The sequence below is a fragment of the Bombyx mori genome, chromosome 15 (genome assembly GCF_030269925.1).
Source record: "Bombyx mori chromosome 15, ASM3026992v2".
Lineage (NCBI taxonomy): Eukaryota > Metazoa > Arthropoda > Insecta > Lepidoptera > Bombycidae > Bombyx > Bombyx mori.
Genome location: NC_085121.1, coordinates 10,189,134 through 10,212,419, shown reverse-complemented (window position 1 = coordinate 10,212,419; position 23,286 = coordinate 10,189,134). Strand labels below are relative to the sequence as shown.

General features: G+C 41.9%; 1 protein-coding gene across 2 annotated transcripts; it reads left to right on the top strand.

The window, feature by feature from the left end:
* Positions 1 to 1,720: 1,720 nt before the first annotated feature.
* On the top strand, positions 1,721 to 21,394 carry LOC101747164 (uncharacterized). 2 transcript variants are annotated; one of them, XM_062672637.1, is made up of 7 exons: positions 1,721 to 1,779; positions 2,698 to 2,786; positions 3,142 to 4,276; positions 5,133 to 5,263; positions 6,514 to 6,577; positions 20,515 to 20,632; positions 21,116 to 21,394. In XM_062672637.1, exons 2-7 carry the CDS (start codon positions 2,711 to 2,713, stop codon positions 21,311 to 21,313), a joined length of 1,722 nt encoding a protein of 573 aa, XP_062528621.1. In that variant the 5' UTR covers positions 1,721 to 1,779; positions 2,698 to 2,710; the 3' UTR covers positions 21,314 to 21,394. The 2 variants fall into 2 exon arrangements, with proteins under 2 accessions (XP_062528621.1, XP_062528620.1); XM_062672636.1 differs by lacking the exons at positions 20,515 to 20,632; positions 21,116 to 21,394 and adding exons at positions 6,816 to 6,933; positions 7,905 to 8,183.
* The last annotated feature ends 1,892 nt before the right edge of the window (positions 21,395 to 23,286 follow it).

The window sequence follows — 23,286 nt, the reverse complement described above, 5'->3', positions numbered from 1 at the left end:
TTCGAGACTCCAACCACTCTTGGTAATGAGCGTTAAAGTCACCAAGGACCACCACCTCCGCAGATGCTCCGCACTGCTCAAGCACGCGGTCAGTCCCCTCTTGTACATGCTCGAACAGAGCTGACCCCGCATCACTGCTGTGGGACCTATACAGGCAGGCGTAGACTTGGGTAGAACCCCCATAGTCCACACGTAGCCATAAGAGGGACAGATCCCGTTGCTCGAACCTCCGAAGCTGACGAAAGCAGACATCGCCCCGGTTAACGACCCACACCCCTGCCTTACGCAGGAAGGTGTGCTACAATGTGTAGCCGGGGTATTCGAGGTACGAAGTATCATCCAGGGTAGATATCTGCGTCTCTGTCAGGAAAAAGAGGACAGGCTGCGCTGTCTCAAGGTGGTGATGTATGGCGTCAAGGTTGCTGTGTAGGCCCCTGACATTGCTGAAATCCACATGAAATGTGGAATGGGGGTCCACCGAAAAAACTTTTTCTTATTATCGACTATCGTTTCAAAAAAAATAATGGTTAGTGTAAGGATTTGGAGAGGTAGGATGTTAGAGATGAGATCAAGGCAATACCTGAATAAAGCGCAGTGAACAGTGAACACTCGACCAGGAGTTGCGCGAGGAGCTGATGCAGGGCATGGAAGAGCTCCCAGTCCACCCTGCATACGATCCCCGGGATCCACTCCGGTCTCTAACGCTGGCACGACGACCGAATGACAGGATTTTACACCGATTGGCGGAACTGCTTCCCGAGGCGGAGTTCATTAGTGACGAGCTGGTTCAGGTCCCCCACTGAACAGCGGGCGGCGGGTGGCAGCAGACACCGATCGCAAGTCCACTGGCATTCTCCAAATTCCTCTCTCAGCAACACAATGGTCCCGGCACCAGTACGTTGAATTCATGGGTTGCTAAGGAATTACTCTCAAATTATATGTTTAAAACTAATCATTATTTATTGTAAGCATTTATTAATCAAGGCAAGCTGCACGAATAACCATAACGCAGATAGCTTACCAAAAAGTAATGATCTAAGTATTTCTTCCTCGTTCGTTCCTTCCTTCCTCAATCACCTTAGAACATACTATTATAAAATGTTATCATATAAGTGTGACTATAAGACTGTGTATGCGTAGTTTTAGTGGCAGAAATGTATGCAACCGATTCAATAATTCTGCTGCTGCAAAAATCCTCCGATCACATTTTATGATCTTTGCGTCCCACGGTAAATTTATTGTACGGCACACATATTATCGTAATGATTAAAAAACGTTCATCTGATATACATAGAACAATCTTATCCAATTACTTTCATAAAATATACTTTGATGTTTTTGAATGATAATAAATTACTGTTACTGATTGCTTTCCGTGAGCGTTAGGGTTCCATCTTACTAAGCATGTAGTTAGAAATCAAAATACCACACCACACCACCACAACAACGATACTTGTACAGAAGCATATATTAACAGAAAAAATACTAAATACTATAGATTTGATAAACACTTTTGGTTGATCTAAAACAAAATAATGTTTTAGGTTCAACCTAAAGCAACAAAAATTCTCCATATTCTCTTCCAGTATGTATATTATAATTAAATATGTTTTTACCTTAATATTTTTAGGCTTAATCTCTTTTGACTATAATTTTATCGATATTTAGGCAGAACCCATATCTTAAATTAAATTTCACCCTTTACTACTACATTTTAAATGTATATACCGAGACGATCTCCAGAAAAGTGTAGTTAACGACAAGTGAAGTAAATGCAAGGTACGTACCTAGTTCATATTATTAGATTCACTTTTTTTTAATTGCCATGTGTCACTATTACATATAATATGCTTTTTTTAAATGATAGGTATACAGTGGCAAGAGACTCATTAAACGCACCCATAGTATAAAAATTATAATATTGCTATAATAAGCATAGGTCGTGAGCACCCGTGGAAAAACTTCACACTTTCGACTAAGAATACAGGTTCAAGTACTAAGGATCTGTATAGCTGAGAAAACTCCGGTTCTAACCCAAAATTCTTGAGCTGTTACTACGGCTTGTAATTAATATGTCCGAAGCAGCTACATCTTCGGTTTTCTAATACTTTGCCTACCGTTAATAGTGGAAAGGAAGTTTGTTAGTCAGTACGAATAGATGTCAGCGCTACACCATTGTGTCCATATTAGTACACATTAATTATATACGCCTGTTTCTTTCCACGCATATTTTTCATGTGCTTCACTAGGGATCTTTTTAGAAGGCTCAAAGTCGCGCAGCGAGCTATGGAGAGGGCTATGCTCGGCATTTCTCTACGTGATCGAATCCGAAATGAGGAGATCCGTAGAAGAACGAAGGTTGCTGACATAGCCCGTAGAATTAGTGAACTGAAGTGGCAATGGGCCGGCCACATAGCACGAAGAGAGGACGGTCGATGGGGCAGAAAGATCCTGGAGTGGCGACCACGTACTGGCAAGCGCAGTGTGGGACGGCCACCTGGACCGACGACCTAGTAAAAAGCGCTGGGTCTCGTTGGATGCAGGTGGCAATGGACCGGTCGCACTGGAAATCTATTGGAGAGGCCTATGTTCAGCAGTGGACGGCGATAGGCTGAAATGATGATGATGATGATGATATTTTTCATTTCAAACACACTTTACTTACTTATTGTATTTGATTGTTTAATTAATTTTTAGGTCCCATTTAGGGATGAAGTTATTGATTATTTTGACGCTGTGCGCCCTCGCGGCTGCGAAACCATGGGAGCTTTCAGTCCTAAATGACGGTGAGTGTTAAATCTTTTTTATTTTATTAAAAAAGAATATTATAGCAATAATTCTAATTATTTTGAAGAGATATGCATACTTTTAACTTATTTTTCACGTCTAGATTTAGGTTTTAGATTCGTTGAATTAGCTTTAAGCTACTCATTAACTAGTATTTAAAATCAGCGGGTAAGATTTGTGAGTTTCCAAAAGATATACCCTAACTGTGCTTAAATTTAATTAAAATCTAATTAAATCCAAACATAAAGTTAAAGTGAGAGTAACTGTATAGTAATACGATTCCCGTAGTTATCTCTAATAGCTAATATATAATGAATATTTTTTTTAAACCTGAACCCTCATCTCCAATCAAAGCCCAAAAACTCGAACCCGCTGCACCAGAGGAACCTCCTCAGCCTGAACCCCCAGCACCAGAGGAACCTGCACTGCCTGAACCCCCAGCATCAGAGAAACCTGCACTGCCTGAACCCCCAGCACCAGAGGAGCCTACACAGCCTGAACCTCCAGCACCAGAGGAACCTGCACAGCCTGAACCCCCGGCACCAGAGGAACCTCCACAGCCTGAACCTCCAGCACCAGAGGAACCTCCACAGCCTGAACCTCCAGCACCAGAGGAACCTGCACAGCCTGAACCCCCGGCACCAGAGGAACCTCCACAGCCTGAACCTCCAGCACCAGAGGAACCTGCACAGCCTGAACCCCCGGCACCAGAGGAACCTCCACAGCCTGAACCCCCAGCACCAGAGGAACCTGCACAGCCTGAACCCCCGGCACCAGAGGAACCTCCACAGCCTGAACCCCCAGCACCAGAGGAACCTGCAAAACCTGAACCCCCAGCACCAGAGGAACCTGCACAGCCTGAACCCCCGGCACCAGAGGAACCTCCACAGCCTGAACCCCCAGCACCAGAGGAACCTCCACAGCCTGAGCCTCCAGCACCAGAGGAACCTCCAAAGCCTGAACCCCCAGCACCAGAAGAACCTACACAGCCTGAACCTCCAGCACCAGAGGAACCTGAACTGCCTGAACCCCCAGCACCAGAAGAGCCTGCACAGCCTGAACCCCCAGCACCAGAGGAACCTCCACAGCCTGAACCTCCAGCACCAGAGGAACCTGCACTGCCTGAACCCCCAGCACCAGAAGAACCTGCACAGCCTGAACCTCCAGCACCAGAAGAACATCCACAGCCTGAACCTCCAGCACCAGAGGAACCTGCACAGCCAGAACCACCAGCACCAGAGGAACCTGCACAGCCTGAACCACCAAAACCTGAAGAACCTCCAAAACCTGAACCCCCAGCACCCGAAGAGCCCCCACAGCCTGAGCCCCCAACTCCACAACTGCCACAGACCGTAGAAGAGCTGGTTGCAGAACTCTTGAAGTTCATTTACAATGTAGTGGAGAATGGCTGGCCAATTTTCAATCTTCCTCCTCTTGAGCCTTTGGTCCTAGAATACTTCGAACTACCTGTTAATGCTGGAATTATTAAGTAAATTAATATCTTTAGTTTGTTAATACTTTTATAAAAAAGTAACGGTTATTATGTACTCGTAATGTTATTATTTAATCCACAGTTTATTTGCGCATGGGATTTTTTATTTAATGCCTTTGCTGGTGCCTAATGGTAAGCAGTTACCGTCGCCCATGGACTTCAGCAACGCCAGTGGCAGAGCCAAGTCGCTGCCTACCGTTGAGTACTCTCCACAAGCCTCGTTTGAAGAAGGACAAGTCATAGCGCTCGAAAAACACCATGGAGGGGAGCTCATTCCAAAGCCGGATAGTAAGTATGTGGCAGAAAAGATCTTTGGAAAGGCAATGTCGATGAATGCAGCGATTCCAGATAATATGGATGAACTCCGCTGCTCTTGTGCGAATAAGAAGCTTCATAAGAAGTACATATTTAATTGGTCGTAGGATAGGGTTCGGTCCCACTGTTTCAACATATCTGCCTCGAAACAGTCAGCCTTTCAGTTTAAAGAGAGAGAGAGAGAGAGAGTGTCTTTCGGTGTCTCAATCTTATTGGATGTAATTTTTTTTATTGCTTAGGTGTGTGGACGAGCTCACAGCCCACCTGATGTTAAGTGGTTACTGGAGCCCATAGACGTCTACAACGTAAATGCGCCACACACCTTGAGACTAAGTACTAAGGTCTCAGTATAGTCACAACGGCTACCCCACCCTTCAAACCGAAACGCATGACTGCTTCACGGCAGAAATAGGCAGGGCTGTGATACCTACCCGTGCGGACTCACAAGAGGTCCTACCACCAGTCAAAATATTAATAAATTGTAGTGATTGATTGGCGGCCTTCACTTTGCAAGTACATATGTACGTATTTATTTTAGCGTCGAACTCAAGCTGAAAGATGCTGTCGCATTTGGTTTTGGAAACCTGATTGTACACAAAATCGATCTCAATGTCGATGACCTTACTTTGGATATAGATATTGGCCTACCCACACTTGATATTACTGCTGGTAAGTTCCTAAAATGTACGAAAATATAGAGAAATAAACGTTCCATATTTTAACTGTTCCAAGCATTATGCAATAGTTGAGATTTTAAACTCGGTGATATGTCAACGAGGCCGGCGGCGTTTACGTTGTGATGCTAATGGCCCTTTTATTTTGGGCCTGAGGTCGAACCTCCGACGAGTTCCCCGCGCCTAGGGGGCGCGCGGGGTATGTGGGACTTGACGATCTGCAAGGTGTTGGAGCAGACCGCGGGCCCAAGGAATTTTAGGGCCCACACACTAAGCGACTCCCCTGCACTCTTACACCCGACGTCCGATCTCCGTCCGGGGTCAAAACCCGGTCAGAGTAGAGGGGTTCCCGCGGTCCCGTCCTCCTGGTGCCAGCACGCTAGAGTGACGGTAGCGTGCGGCGCAGCCTCAACCCCCTTAGGTCGCCCCGTAACCATCACCGGGAAGACCGAAGTACCGCAACCCAGTCACCTCGATCTCGACGCGGACGTCTTCGATCACGAGGTGGGCCTCGAGGCGGCGCTCCCCGGGCTCCGTGAAACAACAGGGCCTGGGATTTATCGAGCGCCACCTCCAGACCCAGCCCTCGAAACCTGCCGATGACGAAGGCTACTCCCGCGCAGGAAAGCCGAGAACACCCGCGCAAATCTTTCCCCCGGGCCACGACCAGGGTGTCGTCCGCGTAACAAACTACGCTCAGACCGGGAGAGGAGCGCGAAGGGCACCTCAGGACCAAGCCGTCGTAGTCGATGTTCCACAAGAGGACTGACCCCTCTTGAACACCGCGCTCGATGGGGAAGCTCCGCCCTGCCGTCCTGGTGCACACGACTGACCTGTCCCCGAGATAGGACCTGATCAGCCTACGAAAATACTCAATGACGCAGAGAACACCATCAAGGCCGAGAGGCGCGTCCTACCTGCACATCCTCGACACGACCGCACGAATCTCTTCCTCCGAGATGCTCAGAGGAAACACCTCAGCAGGAGCATCACAATTCACGTCTCCGCGTGGCAGCGTGCCCATGGAGGGTAGTGCTGCGTCCAAGGAGATTGGAGATGCTCCGTCACCGGGAGCGCCCACGACCGAAATTTCTTGCGGACCGTTTGGTTATGCTAATAAACTCCGATAATCACTTAACACTAACTAATATATAATTTTGTTTATTAACCAACCTAATTTAAGAAAAAAACAAGCCATTACACTCGAGGGCAAAATGAGCTCTTACATACATTTTTTTTCTTCAGAAAACTACGATTTGGTTGGAGATTTCTTTGGTGCTCTTCCTCTTTTCGGAAACGGCAGAGCCGAGTAAGTTTCAGTAATAATATATTTAAAGTTTCAATACATACAACTTCCATTAAAAAACAAACACACAAATTATAAATCTTATAAATATCCTTTAACCTCCAATAAATACGAACATAGATTTCTATTTTTATTAATATTTTTACTTGGTTTTTGCACTCCACAAAAAACAGCACCCAAAATAAAACCAAGTCCTTTTCAAGCAAACTATTAAATTACTAATGGGTTTTTTTAATTCCAGATTTGAAGTTGAAGGATTCCGCTTCCGTGCCAAACTGTTTTTGGAGCAACACGAGAACAAAAAATCAGTAGTCATTAATAGGGTTGAAAATGCAGACTTTACTATTCCACACCTAAAAGTGAGCAGTTCTGATAATACTCATACATACATTTAACCGGTTCATATAACTATTTTGTTATGTAATGAGTTCTCCATATTTCGGTATGATCGCAAGCGCCATGATCACAGGTAGACTGAAAACTGTCGGGAGGAGCTAAGAACAGAAAAATCTGTCTTTATGATCTGGTATTCGATGACTCGCCCCGACAATATTATTATGTTTATTCACTTACGGTATCGACAGTTTTTCCGATAGCTATGAGAAGCATGATTTTTAATAAACTAAGGCATCGTTCTATCTATCTATAAATGATAGTTCACAAATTAGAATATCTATTTTATTAACAACTAGCGGCCCGCTTCGGCTCCGCTGGGGTCTTTAACAATAACTTCAACGATATTTGACGTTGTTTTATTTTTTAAAATAAAAGAACACTTATTGCGGCATAACTATAATAGTTAGACATATGCTATCGCGGTACTTTTTGTAAATAATAATGTGTTCTACAAAGTCGTAGTACATTATTTTATTCATCATGAATAGTTTTCAGAGGGCACGCGATGTAAAGAATATTTTAGGTATTTTTTTACACCTTGGGTTACATTATTGGAGTTTTAGTAAAGATCCCTATTTTTTTCAAAAAAGATTATAGCCTATGTCACTCAGGAATAGTGTAGGTTCCAAACAGTGAAAGAATTTCTCAAATCGGTTCAGTAGTTTCGGAGCCTATTCAAAACAAACAAATCTTTCCTCTTTATAATATTAGTATAGATGATCCATATTATTTTGAGTACTAGAACGTTCCGCGGCGACTATCGCCAAACGTATGAAATCATTTGATTGTACTACATTCCCAATGCTAACACGACTATGCAATTTCAACTCAATCGGATGAAAACTCTCAAACGCATATAGTTATCACTATTATTATGCGAGGTCATAAATATTAATTAATTATACATTAATGATATTATTATTTTTCGTTTCAGTCCAACATTTCTGGAGTTATCGGTGGTGGCAGCATCGACGCTATTATCAACAAGCTGATTGAGGAAGTTATCATTGATTACGTCAACAGGTTCCATGGCGCTATTTCTATTGTTACTTCAAATATTTCAACTACTCTAGGAAACGAATACTTGAAAGAGCTCGATACCTGGAAATATATTGAAGCTGTACGTTCTTAAGTAATACCGGACTAATGTACAAAATTTAATAATAATGAAAAATGACTAGTTAATAAATATGAAAAATTATGTTATTTGGTATATTGTTGTTTCCTATAATATAATAATATGATAAATTCTCGCACCTGGAGATTATCTTATATAACATGGTATATTGTAAGTACACAGTCGAATAATTTGCCTGAAAATGCAGATAATAATTGCTGGTAGGTAATAGGAAATACAACTGTGAATGAGCTTTAGAAATTAAGCGATTGTACAACGATCTCAAAAGCTAAATAATGATGGTATTAAAAACCATAATAATAAAATAGGAATTTGACAAAAAAATATAATAGAGAATAAAAATACCCTAATAACATCCTACCCTAATAACCTAATAACCGAATAACCTCTTGTAACCTGAATATTTTAATGATTCAATTCAAAATGAATTCATTTCAAAATTAAGATATTTGAAACAATTCAAGAATGTTTTAAAAAGATGTCCGGTGTCGTGGGACACCGGATAGGAACGAAGTTCCCTTTTTTTTTCTTTGGTCAGGAGGAAATCGCCGGACTTCCGCCCTTCACTGGGGATGGAGGGCGGGGCATGTCAGAGTCGAACTGACTTAAACCTCGTGTCACTCACCAACCAACGTCCAAACCTCGCATGAGACAGAACTCATGAAAAGCAAAAAAGTGAAGCGTTTAGTGCGGAGCACATCTCTTCCATCACCCGCCCCCTCGGTTCGCCGGACCGGTGGTCGTCGGCACCACGACCACCAGCCCTCTCAGTCGGCAGGCTATCCGAAGCCCGCCTAGATGGCGCCAGTTAGAGTGAGCTATCCTACGGAATACCCCGCTGGGCCAGAACCAGCGTAGATCGAGGATAGCCGGCCTTCCATCACCCGGATGCTCTTGCGTAAAACGCGTGCAGAGCAGCTTGCACGTCGTCTTCTTGGGCCCTCCTCGCCGGTCCCCAGACCGACATGTGAGGGGGACCCGAAACACTTAGAAGGCCAGGGCTTGGACGAGATCCGCCTCCCTGGCCCCCGCTCGACGGCGGCGGAATTGTGCGTCTGTCACGCGCCCCGCCGTCTCCTTCTGCGAGATGGTGCACTCGCAGAAGTCGAGCATCGCCTTCCACAACTCGTCGTCGCCGAGCATCGATGCCACAGCACTCGGCAACGACAAGTCGTTTCCTATTTTTGCGACGAGGACACGGCGCCACCCCTCCCATGCGGGACAGTCGACGAGCGTATGCTCTGCCGTGTCCAAGTCGCAACCACAATGGTGGCACTCTGCCGTCGGCTCGGCTGTGATCCGGTGGAGGAACTCACCGGAACAACCATGCCCAGCACCTGCGTAAGCCGGAAAGAGAGGCCTCCTCTGTCACGATTCACCGAATCCACAAGGACCGGGTGAATCGCTTCGATGGTCCTACGACCAGCCGAAGGATCAGCCAGCCGTTTGGACCATGACTCCAGCACGGACCACCGAGATTGTCCCCTTCGCTCTCTGACCACACTGGGGCTGGGACGCGCCACGCCCCGGGCACGAAGGTCAGCGCGCCACTGATAGTCAGCGGCGAGTGCGTTCACTTCCAGAACCCAAGGCGGCGCCTAGCCAGTACACATGCGGCCTCAAAGGAGACTTGATTGAAACTTTTACTTTTATTACTTATTATTTTTCCATTTTCATTATATTATTTTAAGAAACTAGTAGTGTTTGGTGTAGTACTGAGTGGGAAGGGAAGTTCATGCCTGACGGTTGTGGATCGCTCGGCCATTGAACTCTGGGCTTCCTGATCCAGAACTTGTGTTTCTGGATTTTCAAATCCGGGGCGATCCGGCCCTGCGACCTTGCCGTCTTGGTTGCACCCTTACTACTACTACCAAAGGATATAAATAGTAAATTGAAGTCATCTTTTTATTTTTATTTTATTTTATGTGGTTGTCATTGTAGTATTAATTCATTAGATACCAACATAAATTCTTTTCATCTAATTTTGACTTTCTTTTTAATGATTTAGTTAGTAATTCATAATTAATACCAGTGGTAGGCGCTGATGGCCGCAACCGCCTCCGTATTGTAGTTTTGTGCTTGTCGTGTTGTAATATTATCCGTACTCGTTAGCATATATAAACACTAAATTTTTAGTTATTATTTATATTAATTCTAATTCTGTTCTCATAATTCTTTTCCTTATTGTCCAGTTGTTAATTGTTAATTTTGATTTTTTTTTTTCTATTTAATTGAATTTAAGTTGAACCTAGCTCTTATTGATAACTATAGATATTAGATACTAATAGTAATACAGTACCTTATTTAAAATCTTTCCTTCTCTCTATTTTGAAAACTTGGCAGTAACTGATAGGGTCAGCAATAGTTACTTGTCAACCGGTAAAGAACCTTGTCAGACGTCAAGCAATGGACGAACTATACGCCCGTCGCCCAATCCCACGAGCCCGACCGGTCCCGATGGACCCCGGCAAGGACGATTCGGCCGGACCTTCGGTCTCGGCCCGGGTCTCCCAGGGGATCGGACCGGGGGAAGGTTTCCTTCCCTTGTCGACCGATTACCCTGGGACGCCTCGGCCGAGAAAGAAGGCCAGGTCTGAGTCCGACCGAGGCTCATCGGAGGACCAAGACAAACGACCGCGACTAGGTCCCTCCTCTAAATCGGAAGGAGAGGATAGTGAGGCCACGTCCTCCTCCCCCTCCTCCTCCCAATCTTCCACTCCAGACTCTAGAGCGGTTCGTTAGAAGATGACACTTGAATAAGAATAATAGTCCGGGACAGAATAACTTACGAATATCTGTTACGGTGAATGAACTCAAGGACCATTCAGCTATAATCATTCCATCATTAGTCTTCATAATACTACGACTGTCGCAACCACAACACGAACGAATGACTTCTACGCAGCAGAAATAGAGAGGATGGTGATACCAAACTGGTGTTTGTTGTGGTAGACTGCATCATATCAAATGTCCCATACTAAAAAAAATGATGAAGAGGGGAATAAAAATACCCCGCCCCGATTATTACTAAAACTATCTAGTCAGCTAAGTGGGACGAGATATCATACTCCTACAAACGTACCATTTTGACGAAGTTAACAAAACAAAATTAAATAATAGGCTTTTACAACAATTGCTTTTAATTTGTCTGAGGCGCTTCTACGGGTAGTAACAGATTCTGAAGAAAAAACAAACTCGACGTCAATTTTAGAATTGCAATACTGGACAATTAAATGCAATAGTGCGTAACGAGGAGCAATATTACGCGATATCGATTAAATTGATCGGTCACTTTAAGAAAATTTACAAAGCGTTAAAGACGATTAAGCAATTTTTTTTTTTATTGCTTAGATGCGTGGACGAGCTCACAGCCCACCTGGTGTTAAGTGGTTACTGGAGCCCATAGACATCTACAACGTAAATGCGCCACCCACCTTGAGATATAAGTTCTAAGGTCTCAGTATAGTTACAACGGCTACCCCGCCCTTCAAACCGAAACGCATGACTGCTTCACGGCAGAAAATAGGCAGGGCGGTGGTACCTACCCGTGCGGACTCACAAGAGGTCCTACCACCAGTGAAACCAGTTTACCGGAGAATGAGCAAGGACGCGGTGGCGCTCTCTGAGTAATATCCAAGTGTAATGCGATCTTCAACTGCCATTTACTAGTGGTAGAGAGGGTGTATAGGCTGCACGTTTAGGTGTTCTGTCTATTTCTGTCACGAAGAAGTCATGTATGGTTTGAAGGATGGGCTAGTCTTTATACAACACAATTGAAACTCGACCTTATTACCCAAGATGGGTGGCAACGTGATACCGCAGACAACCGCAGAAAATACTAAACAGACAAAAGTTAGTCAAGTCTCTTTTTATAAGTATCCTTCTTACCGACGCTTGAGGAAGATTTCCACCTTCAAATTGGCATCCCCGCTTTTACTTATTAGTGTTCTCGTTTTAAAAATGACTTCACTACAGTTGTTTTTAATTCAAAGTAGTTTTAAGGCTTTATTTCAATTATACTATTTCCTTAAAACTATTATCAACTAGATAGGATTTTAACTGTAAATAATATCTATTCAACAAATAACAAAAATGTTATACATATTCTCAAATTTAAAGCATTTGGGAAATCGTTAATTACCTAGTACAGTTTTCTTGAAACAAGCCCTCATCAGGACATGCAAGCTCTAAGTACTCTGAGTTTCGTTTAAATATTTTACAACAAATGGTACAAAATAATTCTCATGGCATAAAATATGCTATTTTATGCCATGAGAATTATTTTGTACCATGTACGTGATTTTTCCATTGAGAAAATCTATAAAACGCCAACCAAAGCGAGCCAGCATTCACTGACGATATCTATGTTTGCTGTTTGCCCTATATCGTCATCTGCGGAATCGCAGCTTAAGAAGACCGTTCTCTGTGCCGAAATAGAAATAGTCTGCCAGCTTACCCTAAACAATATTCACATATATGTTTTTGTTTATTTATAGTTGGGTGGACGAGCTCACAGCCCACCTGGTGTTAAGTGGTTACCAGAGCCCATAGACATCTACAATGTAAATACCGCCACCCACCTTAAGGGTATGAGTTCTAAGGTCTCAGTATAGTTACAACGGCTGCCCAACCCTTCAAACTGAAACGCATTACTTCTTCCTGGCTTATTGTCCAGTCTAACAGGATAATAAAAGGAACAAAATAGTCCTACGCAATAGGCTTACCGGTTAAAAAGTTATACGACTTCAACTTCCTTCTCCACTGCTAAAACCCGCTCACCGTCCTCGCCGAGCCCGTCGCTTACGACGAAGGGTTCGACGAGTAAATTAACCCTTAGACACAGCCCATTGAATTTTTCTCCGGATCTTCTTAGTGGGTCATGTTTCCGATCCGGTGGTAGATTCTGCGAACCACTGCTCTTGCTAGGACCAGTGTTAGCAATACTCCCGGTTTGAGCCCCGTGAGGGCACCTACTAGTTCAGTGAATCTAGAATAACCCCTCGAGATTACTAGAATAGGTAGGAAAAAAATACTAAAACCTGACCGGCGAGCTCACAATCGACCACCAACCTAAGCAATATATATCTAATCTATGAATCTGAATCGACTATTGTGTCCGTATTGATAGTGATAAAATGCTAGGTACTTAATAAATTTTGATTATCATGTTATTATATTTTCCATAATATTCTCAGGTATCTTATCATCACCTAATCCATTAAATTTCAATACGATGTGATTTAGGATTCGTGAACAGACTCGATTCTACGCCGTAGAATATAAGCACCGCACTCTAAAGACCACCCTTGACATACAAGAATGAAGTCTCAGTAACCTCTCTTAAGCTTCAAATTCCCATACCTGCTACTCATGACACGAAAGTCTACTATCATTAGGGACCTTTAACATTTTTTCGCATAGATATACATAGAGGTTGTTGATATCTAATTATGTCGCATACGATCTTACTCCATACGTAGATTTTTTTTCAAAAGACAAATCTTTCGTAGATCTAATCAGAAATGGATACGTGGTTAGTTTATATGCTGTGGAATTGGAAACGAGATGTATACCACCCAAATATATATTATATATAATTTACTAAAAAACCATGGCTTGACAAGAAATTCCGTAAATTCTATAATTAAACGAGCATCTAAAGCCACACTAGTAGGTTCCTGCTAAATTTGGCTAGGCCAGGAGAGGAATGCGATGAATGGATGTGAGGATAATGCATTGATAGGAGACCCTTAAACCTACATCAGAAGCTTTTTTTACCAGACCAGAAGTGGGAACAATAGTCCACGCGAGGCCAGACTTGTGCTTTATAAAGCAAGAGTCTTTGTCCAGACATGAAGTACCGCTTCGCTCTGTTGAGGACTCCAGCATTTTTGACGCCAACTTGGCCGCACCAAGCCAATTAGGCTTTGCCCTCTAAATGACTCCGAAACTGGACATCGCTCGAAATGTCGACCCCAAGTATCGATGGTCAACACGATGGTCCCGGCACCAGTACGTTGAATTCATGGGTTGCTAAGGAATTACTCTCAAATTATATGTTTAAAACTAATCGTTATTTATTGTAAGCATTTATTAATCAAGGCAATTTGCATGAATAACCATAACGCAAATAGCTTACCAAAAAGTAATGATCTATGTATTCCTTCCTCATTCGTTCCTTCCTTCCTCAAGCACCTTAGAACATACTATTATAACATGTTATCATATAAGTGTGACTGTAAGACTGTGTAAGCGTAGTTTTAGTGGCAGAAATGTATGCAACCGATTCAATAATTCTGCTGCTGCAAAAATCCTCCGATCACTTTTTTTTTTATTGCTTAGATCGGTGGACGAGCTCACAGCCCACCTGGTGTTAAGTGATTACCAGTAATTACCAGAGCCCATAGACATCTACAACGTAAATGCGCCAACCACCTTGAGATATAAGTTCTAAGGTCTCAAGTATAGTTACAACGGCTGCCCTACCCTTCAAACCGAAACGCATTACTGCTTCACCGCAGAAATAGGCAGGGTGGTGGTACCTACCCGCGCGGACTCACAAGAGGCCCTACCACTAGTAAAAAACACATTTTATGATCTTTGCGTCCCACGGTAGATTTATTGTTACTACCGCACGCATATTATCGTAATGATTAAAAAAGATGTAGTGACGTTCATCTGATATACATAGATCAATCTTATCCAACTATTTTCATAAAATATACTTTGATGTTATTGATTGATAATAAATTACTGTTGCTGATTGCCCTCCGTGAGCGTTAGGGTTCCATCCTACTAAACATGTAGTTAGAAATCAAAATACCACACCACACCACACAACAACGATACTTGTACAGAAGCATATCATAACAGGAAAAATATTAAATAATATAAGATTTGATTAACACTTTTGGTTGATCTAAAACAAAATAATGTTTTAGGTTCAAGCTAAAGCAACATAAATTCCTCATATTGTCTTCCAGTATATATAATTAAATAAGTTTTTATCTTGATATCTTTTGACTATAATTTTATAGATGCTTAGGCAGAACCCAGCTCTTAAATTAAATTTCTCACTTTACTACTACATTTTAAATACATTTAAAGACGTTCCCCAGAACAGTGTAGTTTATGAAGAGTGAAGTGAATGCGAGGTACGTAAAACAAACACATTGTTAAATCTAATTTCGTTCATAATTGCTATCTGTCGCTGGTATAATGTGTTTTTTTTAATGGTATAGACGGCCAAGAGGCTCATATTAAACGGAGCTACAGTATACAAATTAAAATATTCCTAATACACATTTTTAGCACGGGTTATGTGTACCCCTGATAAGCTTCATGTTTATAGACTAGCAGTCCGCTCCGGCTCCGCTGGGTCTTGAACAAAAATTTCAACGATATTTGACGTTGTTTTTTTTTTAAATAAAAGAACACTTATTGCAGCATAACTGTAATAGTTAGACATAATATGCTGTCGCGACATTTTTTGTAAATAATAATGTGTTCTACAAAGTATTTTATTCTATCATCAATAGTTTTCGCAGGACACGCGATGTAAAGAATATTTTAGGTAATTTTTTTACACCTTGGGTTACATTATTGGAGTTTTAGTAAGGATCCGTAATTTTTTCAAAAAAGATTATAGCCTATGTCACTCGGGAAACGTGTAGCTTCCAAACAGTGAAAAAAATTTTCAAATCGGTACAGTAGTTTCGGAGTATATTCAATACAAACAAACAAACAAATATTTCCTCTTTATAATATTAGTATAGACTATTATTACAGGTGCAAGTACTAAGGGTCTGTATGACTGAGAAAATTTAGGTTCTGACTTGGAATTTTTGAGTTATCACTACCGTTTGTCCTTCATCTGATTGAAACAGTTATGTCTTTGGTTTTCCAATTCTCTGCTTATGATTAGTAGTGGAAAGGCAGTTTGTTAGTCCGTAAGATTGCATGATTTCAGTGCTACAGCATTGTGTCCATATTAGTGTACATGAATTATATACGCCAATTTTTTCGCACGCAAATTTTTCATTCCAAACACACTTTACTTATTTACTTATTGTATTTGAATGTTTACTTGTATCTGATTGTTTGCATTACTTTTTAGGCTCAATTTAAGGATGAAGTTATTTATTATTTTGACCCTTTGCGCCCTTGCGGCTGCGAAACCATGGGAGCTTACAGTCCTAAATGACGGTGAGTTTTTTTTTTTATTGCTTAGATGGGTGGACGAGCTCACAGCCCACCTGATATTAAGTGATTACTGGATTATAAAAAGAAAAGAAAAAAAGTACTGGATTACATGCGCCACCTACCTTGAGATATAAGTTCTAAGGTCTCAGAATAGTTACAACGGCTGCCCCACCCTTCAAACCGAAACGCATTACTGCTTCAAGGCAGAAATAGGCGGGGCGGTGGTACCTACCCGTGCGGACTCACAAGATGTCCTACCACCAGTGTTAAACCTTTTTTGCTTTAATAAAAAAGAATATTATGGCAATAATTCCAATTATTTTCAAGAAACGTGCATACCTTTATCTTGTTTTTCACGTCTAGATTTAGATTATAGTTTCATTGAATTAGCTTTAAGCTACTGATTAACTAATATTTAAAATCAGCGGGTAGGAAAGATTTATTTTATGTATTTCATTATATATGTACGTGTATGTATATGTTTATGTTATTTATGTATGTAATTGTGTATGTATATAGTTTGATATTATGTATTAGTGTTTATTTTTGTTATTTTTATTGCTGATTAGATTGTACTCATCTACCCACTAATGTAAAGCTTTCCTTCTTTGAGAACGGTTAGCTGGTAGATAACTCAATTGTTGAGTTAAGCTCGCCATTTTTTATATCTTATCCCAATTACTGTATTTTATTAACAGTGTGTACAAATAAAGAATAAAGAAAGATTTGTGAGTTTCCCAAAGATATACCCCAACTGTGCTTTAATTAAAATCGAATTAAATCCAAATACAAAGATAAAGTGATAGTAATACGATTCCCGTAGTTATCTCTAATAACTACTATACACTGATATATTTTTTTATATTTTCTATTCAAACGTTTTACTTATACCTGAACCCTCAGCACCGGAAGAGCCCCCACAGCGTGAGCCCCTCCACACTCCACAACTGCCACAGACCGTAGAAGAGCTGGTTGCAGAACTCTTGAAGTTCATTTACAATGTAGTGGAGAATGGCTGGCCAATTTTCAATCTTCCTCCTCTTGAGCCTTTGGTCCTAGAATACTTCGAACTACCTATTAATGCTGGAATTATTAAGTAAGTTAATATTTTTACTTTTTTAATACTTTTATAGAAAAGTAACGGGTATTATATACTCGTAATGTTATTATTTGTCCACAATTTACTTGCGCATTGGATTTTTTATTTAATGCCTTTGCTGGCACCTGACGGTAAGCGGTTCCCATCGCTCATGGACGTCAGCAATGCCAGGGGTAGATCCAGGCCGCTGCCTACGATTGAGTACTCTTCGCAAGCCTTGTTTGAAGAAGGACATGTCATAGCGCTCGAGAAACACGGTGGAGGGGAAGCTCATTCCAGAGCCGGATGGTACGTGGCAGAAGAGATCTTTGGAAACACAATATCGATGAATGCAGATAATATGGAAGAGCTCCGTTGTTCCGGTGGCAAATAAGAAGTACATATTTAATTGGTCATAGGATAGGGTTCGGTCCCACCATTTCAACAAATCTGCCGCGAAACAGTCAGCGTTCCAGTTTAAAGAGCCCTTATTCTTTCGGTGTCTCAATCGTAATGCATATTAATAAATTGTAGTGATTGATTGGCGGCCTCCCGTTTTTAATATATGTACATGCATTAATACCATTGTCGTGACATCGACTGCTCATTTGCGACAGTAAAAGATTATTGACAAAATGTTATTTCACAAAAATTAAACTTCTTCAAGAATAGTCTAACTTGAAAGCGGGCTTTAAAAAATATCACCAAAACATAAACAAAGTGTATTTTAAAAACAAAAAAGAAAGTGAACTTCTATGAATAATATAATAATATAATATTATTATGTAAGCACATAATACTATTTACGTATTTATTTTAGCGTCGAACTCAAGTTGAAAGATGCCATCGCCTTTGGTTTTGGAAACCTGATTGTACACAAAATCGATCTCAACGTCGATGAACTTACTTTGGATATCGATATTGGCCTACCCACACTTGATATTACTGCTGGTAAGTTCCTAAAATGTTCGAAAATATTGAGTATTAACTGTTCCATATTTTAACTGTTCCAAGCATTGTGCAATAGTTGAGATTTTAAACTCGGTGATATTATTATCGTCTTTTCGCATTAAAACTGTATAGTCTCAAAACTTACAGGAGGGTGTTTTAAGTTAACGGCTTAACATGTGATATTTTTAATATTAATCATCTTTGCAACATTCATTTTTTTTTACCAGTTACTTGTATCTTATGGCCCTTTTATTTTGGGCCTGAGGCCGAACCTCCGATGAGTTCCTCGCGCCTAGGGGGCGCGCGGCGTATGTGGGACTTGACGATCTGCAAGGTATTGGGAGCAAACCGCGGGCCCAAGGATGTTTTAGGGCCCTATCACACTAGATGACTGCCCTGCACTCTTACACCCGACGTCTGAGGCGATAGTCGGCGACCAACGACGCCGGTATCCGCGGTACAGCGGCTCTACCAGGTTGCCCGGGCGATGCCGCTGGTATTCCGGGATACCTCGATGGGTCAGAATCAGCGTGCTGGGTCGGAAAGCGATGCGCCGCCAACCGGGTTGCTCGTTCACACTATATTCGGCGACTACGTGCCGTCCCATCCTTCTGGTGCCAGCACGCTAGAGTGACGGTAGCGTTCGGCGCAGCTTCGAACCATTCAGGTCGCCCCGTGACCATAATCGATAGGAAACTCCTCACAGGAGTCAGAGTTGGACGAACGCCCTCGTACCGCCGCGACCGCACCACCCCAATGTAGAGACGGCGCACCACCGTTCGGCAACAACCGAATGAGAGAGCCGGCGGCTGCCATAAGTCGGGAAGCCAACTTTTCAAAATGAGCACGGAAACTCCAGCAAACGTCCAGTACGAGACCGAAGTTTTTTTTTTCGGGCCAAACTACTACGAGGTCCCCACGCCTAGGGGGCGCGCGGGGTATGTGGGACTTGACGATGTGCAAGGTGTTGGAAGCCGACCGCAGGCCCAAGGAATTTTAGGGTCCACCCACTAAACGACTCCCGTGCACTCCTACATCCGACGTCCGATCTCACCCAGTCACCTTGATCTCGACGCGGACGTCTTCGATCATGAGGTGGGCCTCCTGAGGTGCCCCCGTGAAACAACAGGGCCTGAGATTTATCGAGCGCCACCTCCAGACCCAGCCTTCGGAACCTGCCAATGACGAAGGTTGCTCCCGCGCAGGAAAGACGGGAAGACTCACACAAATCCTTCCTCCGGGCCACGCCCAGAGTGTCGTCCGCGTAGTAAACTACGCTCAGACCGGGAGAGGAGCGCGAAGGGCCCCTCAGGACCCAGTCGTAGCCGATGTTCCACAAGAGAGGGCAAAGGACTGACTCCTGTGGAACACTGCACTCGATGGGGAAGCTCCGCCCCGCCGTCCTGGTGCACACGACTGACCTGTCCTCGAGGTAGGACCTGATCAGCCGACGAAAATACGCAGGGACGCCGAGAACACCGTCAGGGCCGAGAGGCACGTTCTTCCTGTACATCCTCGACACGACCGCACGAATCTCCTCCTCCGAGATGCTCGGAGGGAACACCTCAGCAGGAGCATCACAATTCACGTCTCCGCGTGGCGGCGTGCCCATGGAAGGTGGTGCTTCATCCGCGGGAACAGCCCGGAGACAATCTCCCGCAGCTGCCGAGATTGGAGACGCTCCGTCACCGGGAGCGCCCACGGCCGAAATTTCTTGCGGACCGTTTGGTTATGCTAATGAACTCCGATAATCACTTAACACTAATATATAATTTTGTTTATTAACCAACCTAATTTAAGAAAAAAACAAGTCATTACACTCGAGGGCAGAATGAGCTCTTACATAATTTTTTTTTTCTTTAGAAAACTACGAGTTGGTTGGAGATTTCTTTGGTGCTCTTCCTCTTTTCGGAAACGGCAGAGCTGAGTAAGTTTCAGTAATAATATATTTCAATTTTCATGCGCCATATATGTACACACAATACTAACTTCCGTTAAAAAACAAACACACACAAATTATAAATCCTATAAATTTTCTATATCCTCCAATAAATACGAACATAGATTTCTATTTTTTTCAATATTTTTTGCACTCCACAAAAAACAGTACACAAAATAAAAACAAGTCCTTTTCAAGCAAACCAATAAATAACTAATTGTTTTTTTAAATTCCAGATTCGAAGTTGAAGGATTCCGCTTCCGTGCCAAACTGTTTTTGGAGCAACACGAGAACAAAAAATCAGTAGTCATTAATAGAGTTGAAAATGCTGCCTTTACTATTCCACACCTAAAAGTGAGCAGTTCTGATAAAACTCATATCTTATATACAATATTATTTAACCGGTTCATATCACTATTTTGTTATGTAATGAGTTCCCCATATTTCGGTATGATTGCGAGCGCCATGATCACAGGTAGACTGAAAACTGTCGGGAGGAGCTAAGAACAGACACATCTATCTTTCTGATCTTTTTTCCGGAGTTACCACTGGTATTCGAACGCTGTGAGAAGCATGATTTTTAATAAACTAAGGCATCAGTCCACAAGGTAGTCCAATATCTATTTTATTAACAATGATCCATATTATTTTGAGTTCCGCGGCGACTATCACCAAACGAATGAATCATTTGATTGTACTACATTCCCAATGCCAACACGACCAAGCAATTTTAACTCAATCGGATAAAAGCTCTCAAACGCATATGTCACTATTATTATGCAAGGTCATAAACATTAACTAATTATACATTAATGATATTATTATTTTTCATTTTAGTCCAACCTCTCTGGAGTTATCGGTGGTGGCAGCATCGACGCTGTTATCAACAAGCTGATTGAGGAAGTTATCATTGGATACGTCAACAGGTTCCATGGCGCTATTTCTATTGTTACTTCGACCATTTCAACTACTCTAGGAAACGATAACTTGAAAAAGCTCGATACCTGGAAATACATTGAAGCTGTACGTTCTTAAATAATACCTGCCTACTGTACAAAATTTAATAAAAATGAAAGATGACTATCTAATAAATATGAAAAATAATTTTATTCAGTATATTATTGTTTCCTTTAAAATACATAATCTATGATCAATTCTCGCACCTGGCGATTATCTTATATAACATGGTATATTGTAAGTACACAGTCGAATAATTTGCCTGAAACTACAAATAATAATTGCTGGTGGGTACTAAGAAATATAACTGTGAATGAGCTTTATAAATTAAGCGATATTACAACGATCTCAAAGGCTAAATAATTCGATAGATCGCATATTGTGATATTAAAATAATATAACTGAGACTAAATAATGACAGTATTTCAACAATAAAAACAAAATAGTAATTTGACAAAAAATTATGATAGAGAATAACCTTATAATAATCTACTTCTTGTAAACTAAATATTATAATGATTCAATTCAAAACGGTTTAATTTAAAACAATTCAAGAATGTTTAAAATAAAATTGAAATTACAAGGCTTAGAACAATAAGTGTGTATGTATGTGTGTGTGTGTGTGTGTAAAATAAAAATCCCTCATACTTGACAAGCTTAGGACTGTCAACTTAATTACAAAAATTAATACCTACGTTTAATAAACATGATATCTTTTATAATCTTTTGGAGGCACACAGTTTTATAGAAACTTATAATAAGTACACTAATTTATTTACACAGGTATTCTTCTATAGGTATTCTAGATATATCTTCTATATTTAAAGTCCTCGTACGTATTTATTTAAAAATCATCGTAATCAATTAGAAGAAATATGTATACACAAATTAAATAATTCCTTAACCTGAATACAAATTCGAATAATAAAGAAAACAATACTACATATTTATTGCAGAGAAATAAGTTGCATAGCCACAAGAAAATCGTTATAAAAAATAAAGCAAAGAAAGTTTAAAAGATATATATGATCACATTCAAACAAAATAACATTATTAAACTATAGCAGTACGATTTATTATGCTATGCTAGTATATTCGACTTTCTCATTCACTTACTACGCATGCGCAGTGAGCGGGCTAATCAGTAATCTTTCTTCTCACTCTCAGTCGGATCTTCAGTCATCGTGTGAAATAGGTAAAAACTATAAAGTTAAAGACATAAAGTTTAGACACAATTTGAACGCCAGTGATATACGTTCAAAGCTTGGACGTACTTCGTCCTAATATTGAACTCTTCACAGACGGGTTTTTTTTTATGATTGAAAGATTACTGGTGGCCCGGAGGCCTTTCCAGTTTCACCAGGACACGTGGGCGAGCAAAGGCTCAGCCAGGAGGGGTGGGATTTGCTAACAGCTACCCGAGCGCCTCCGATGGAGACCTAACAGCTCAAGAGTAGCTGCTTCGCGAATGAATCTACTACCGGATCGGAATCGCGACCCGCTGAGAAGATCCGGCGAGAAACTCAGCGAGCTGATTCATGGGTTAGGTTGCACGGCGAACTCTTTGTCGAGTTCGACGAGTACGGTTACCGAGGTCCCTAAGCCTGCTCCTAGTGTTAGAGCTGAAGGCGTCTAATGCAAAGGTTATCGGATCTGATGGATCCGTAAGGACGTGTCTAGGGCGTCGACGGTGACTGGCTCCGGCATGATCAGGATTCGGGGAGTAGTCAGCGGCGGCTACGATAAGGCGATTATCATGACGCATAGCCTTATCGAAGTACCGTTCCGACGCTGACTTCATGTATTTCTGGATAGATTCGAGGCCCAGGTCGTCGTGTAGGTCAACGTTCCTCACGAACCACGGAGCTCCGACATCTAACCTGCAAAAGCGGGATTGTAAAGATTGGAGGGTGTCTATGTGTGTGCGGGCCGCGTGAGCGAACACCACACTCGCGTAAGTCATGACGGGCCTAATGCAAGTTTTGAAAAGTGTCACCTTGTTCCGAAGGGACATTTTACTCCGCTTACAGATCATGGGGTAGAGTCTACCG

What these genes read in the sequence shown, in the direction of transcription:
- LOC101747164 (XM_062672637.1), top strand. Translation starts at nt 2,711, where the DNA reads ATGAAGTTATTGATTATTTTGACGCTGTGCGCCCTCGCGGCTGCGAAA. An exon ending in GTTAATGCTGGAATTATTAA is followed by an intron (nt 4,277 to 5,132) that starts GTAAATTAATAT and finishes TATTTATTTTAG; the next exon opens with CGTCGAACTCAAGCTGAAAG. An exon ending in CACACTTGATATTACTGCTG is followed by an intron (nt 5,264 to 6,513) that starts GTAAGTTCCTAA and finishes TTTTTTCTTCAG; the next exon opens with AAAACTACGATTTGGTTGGA.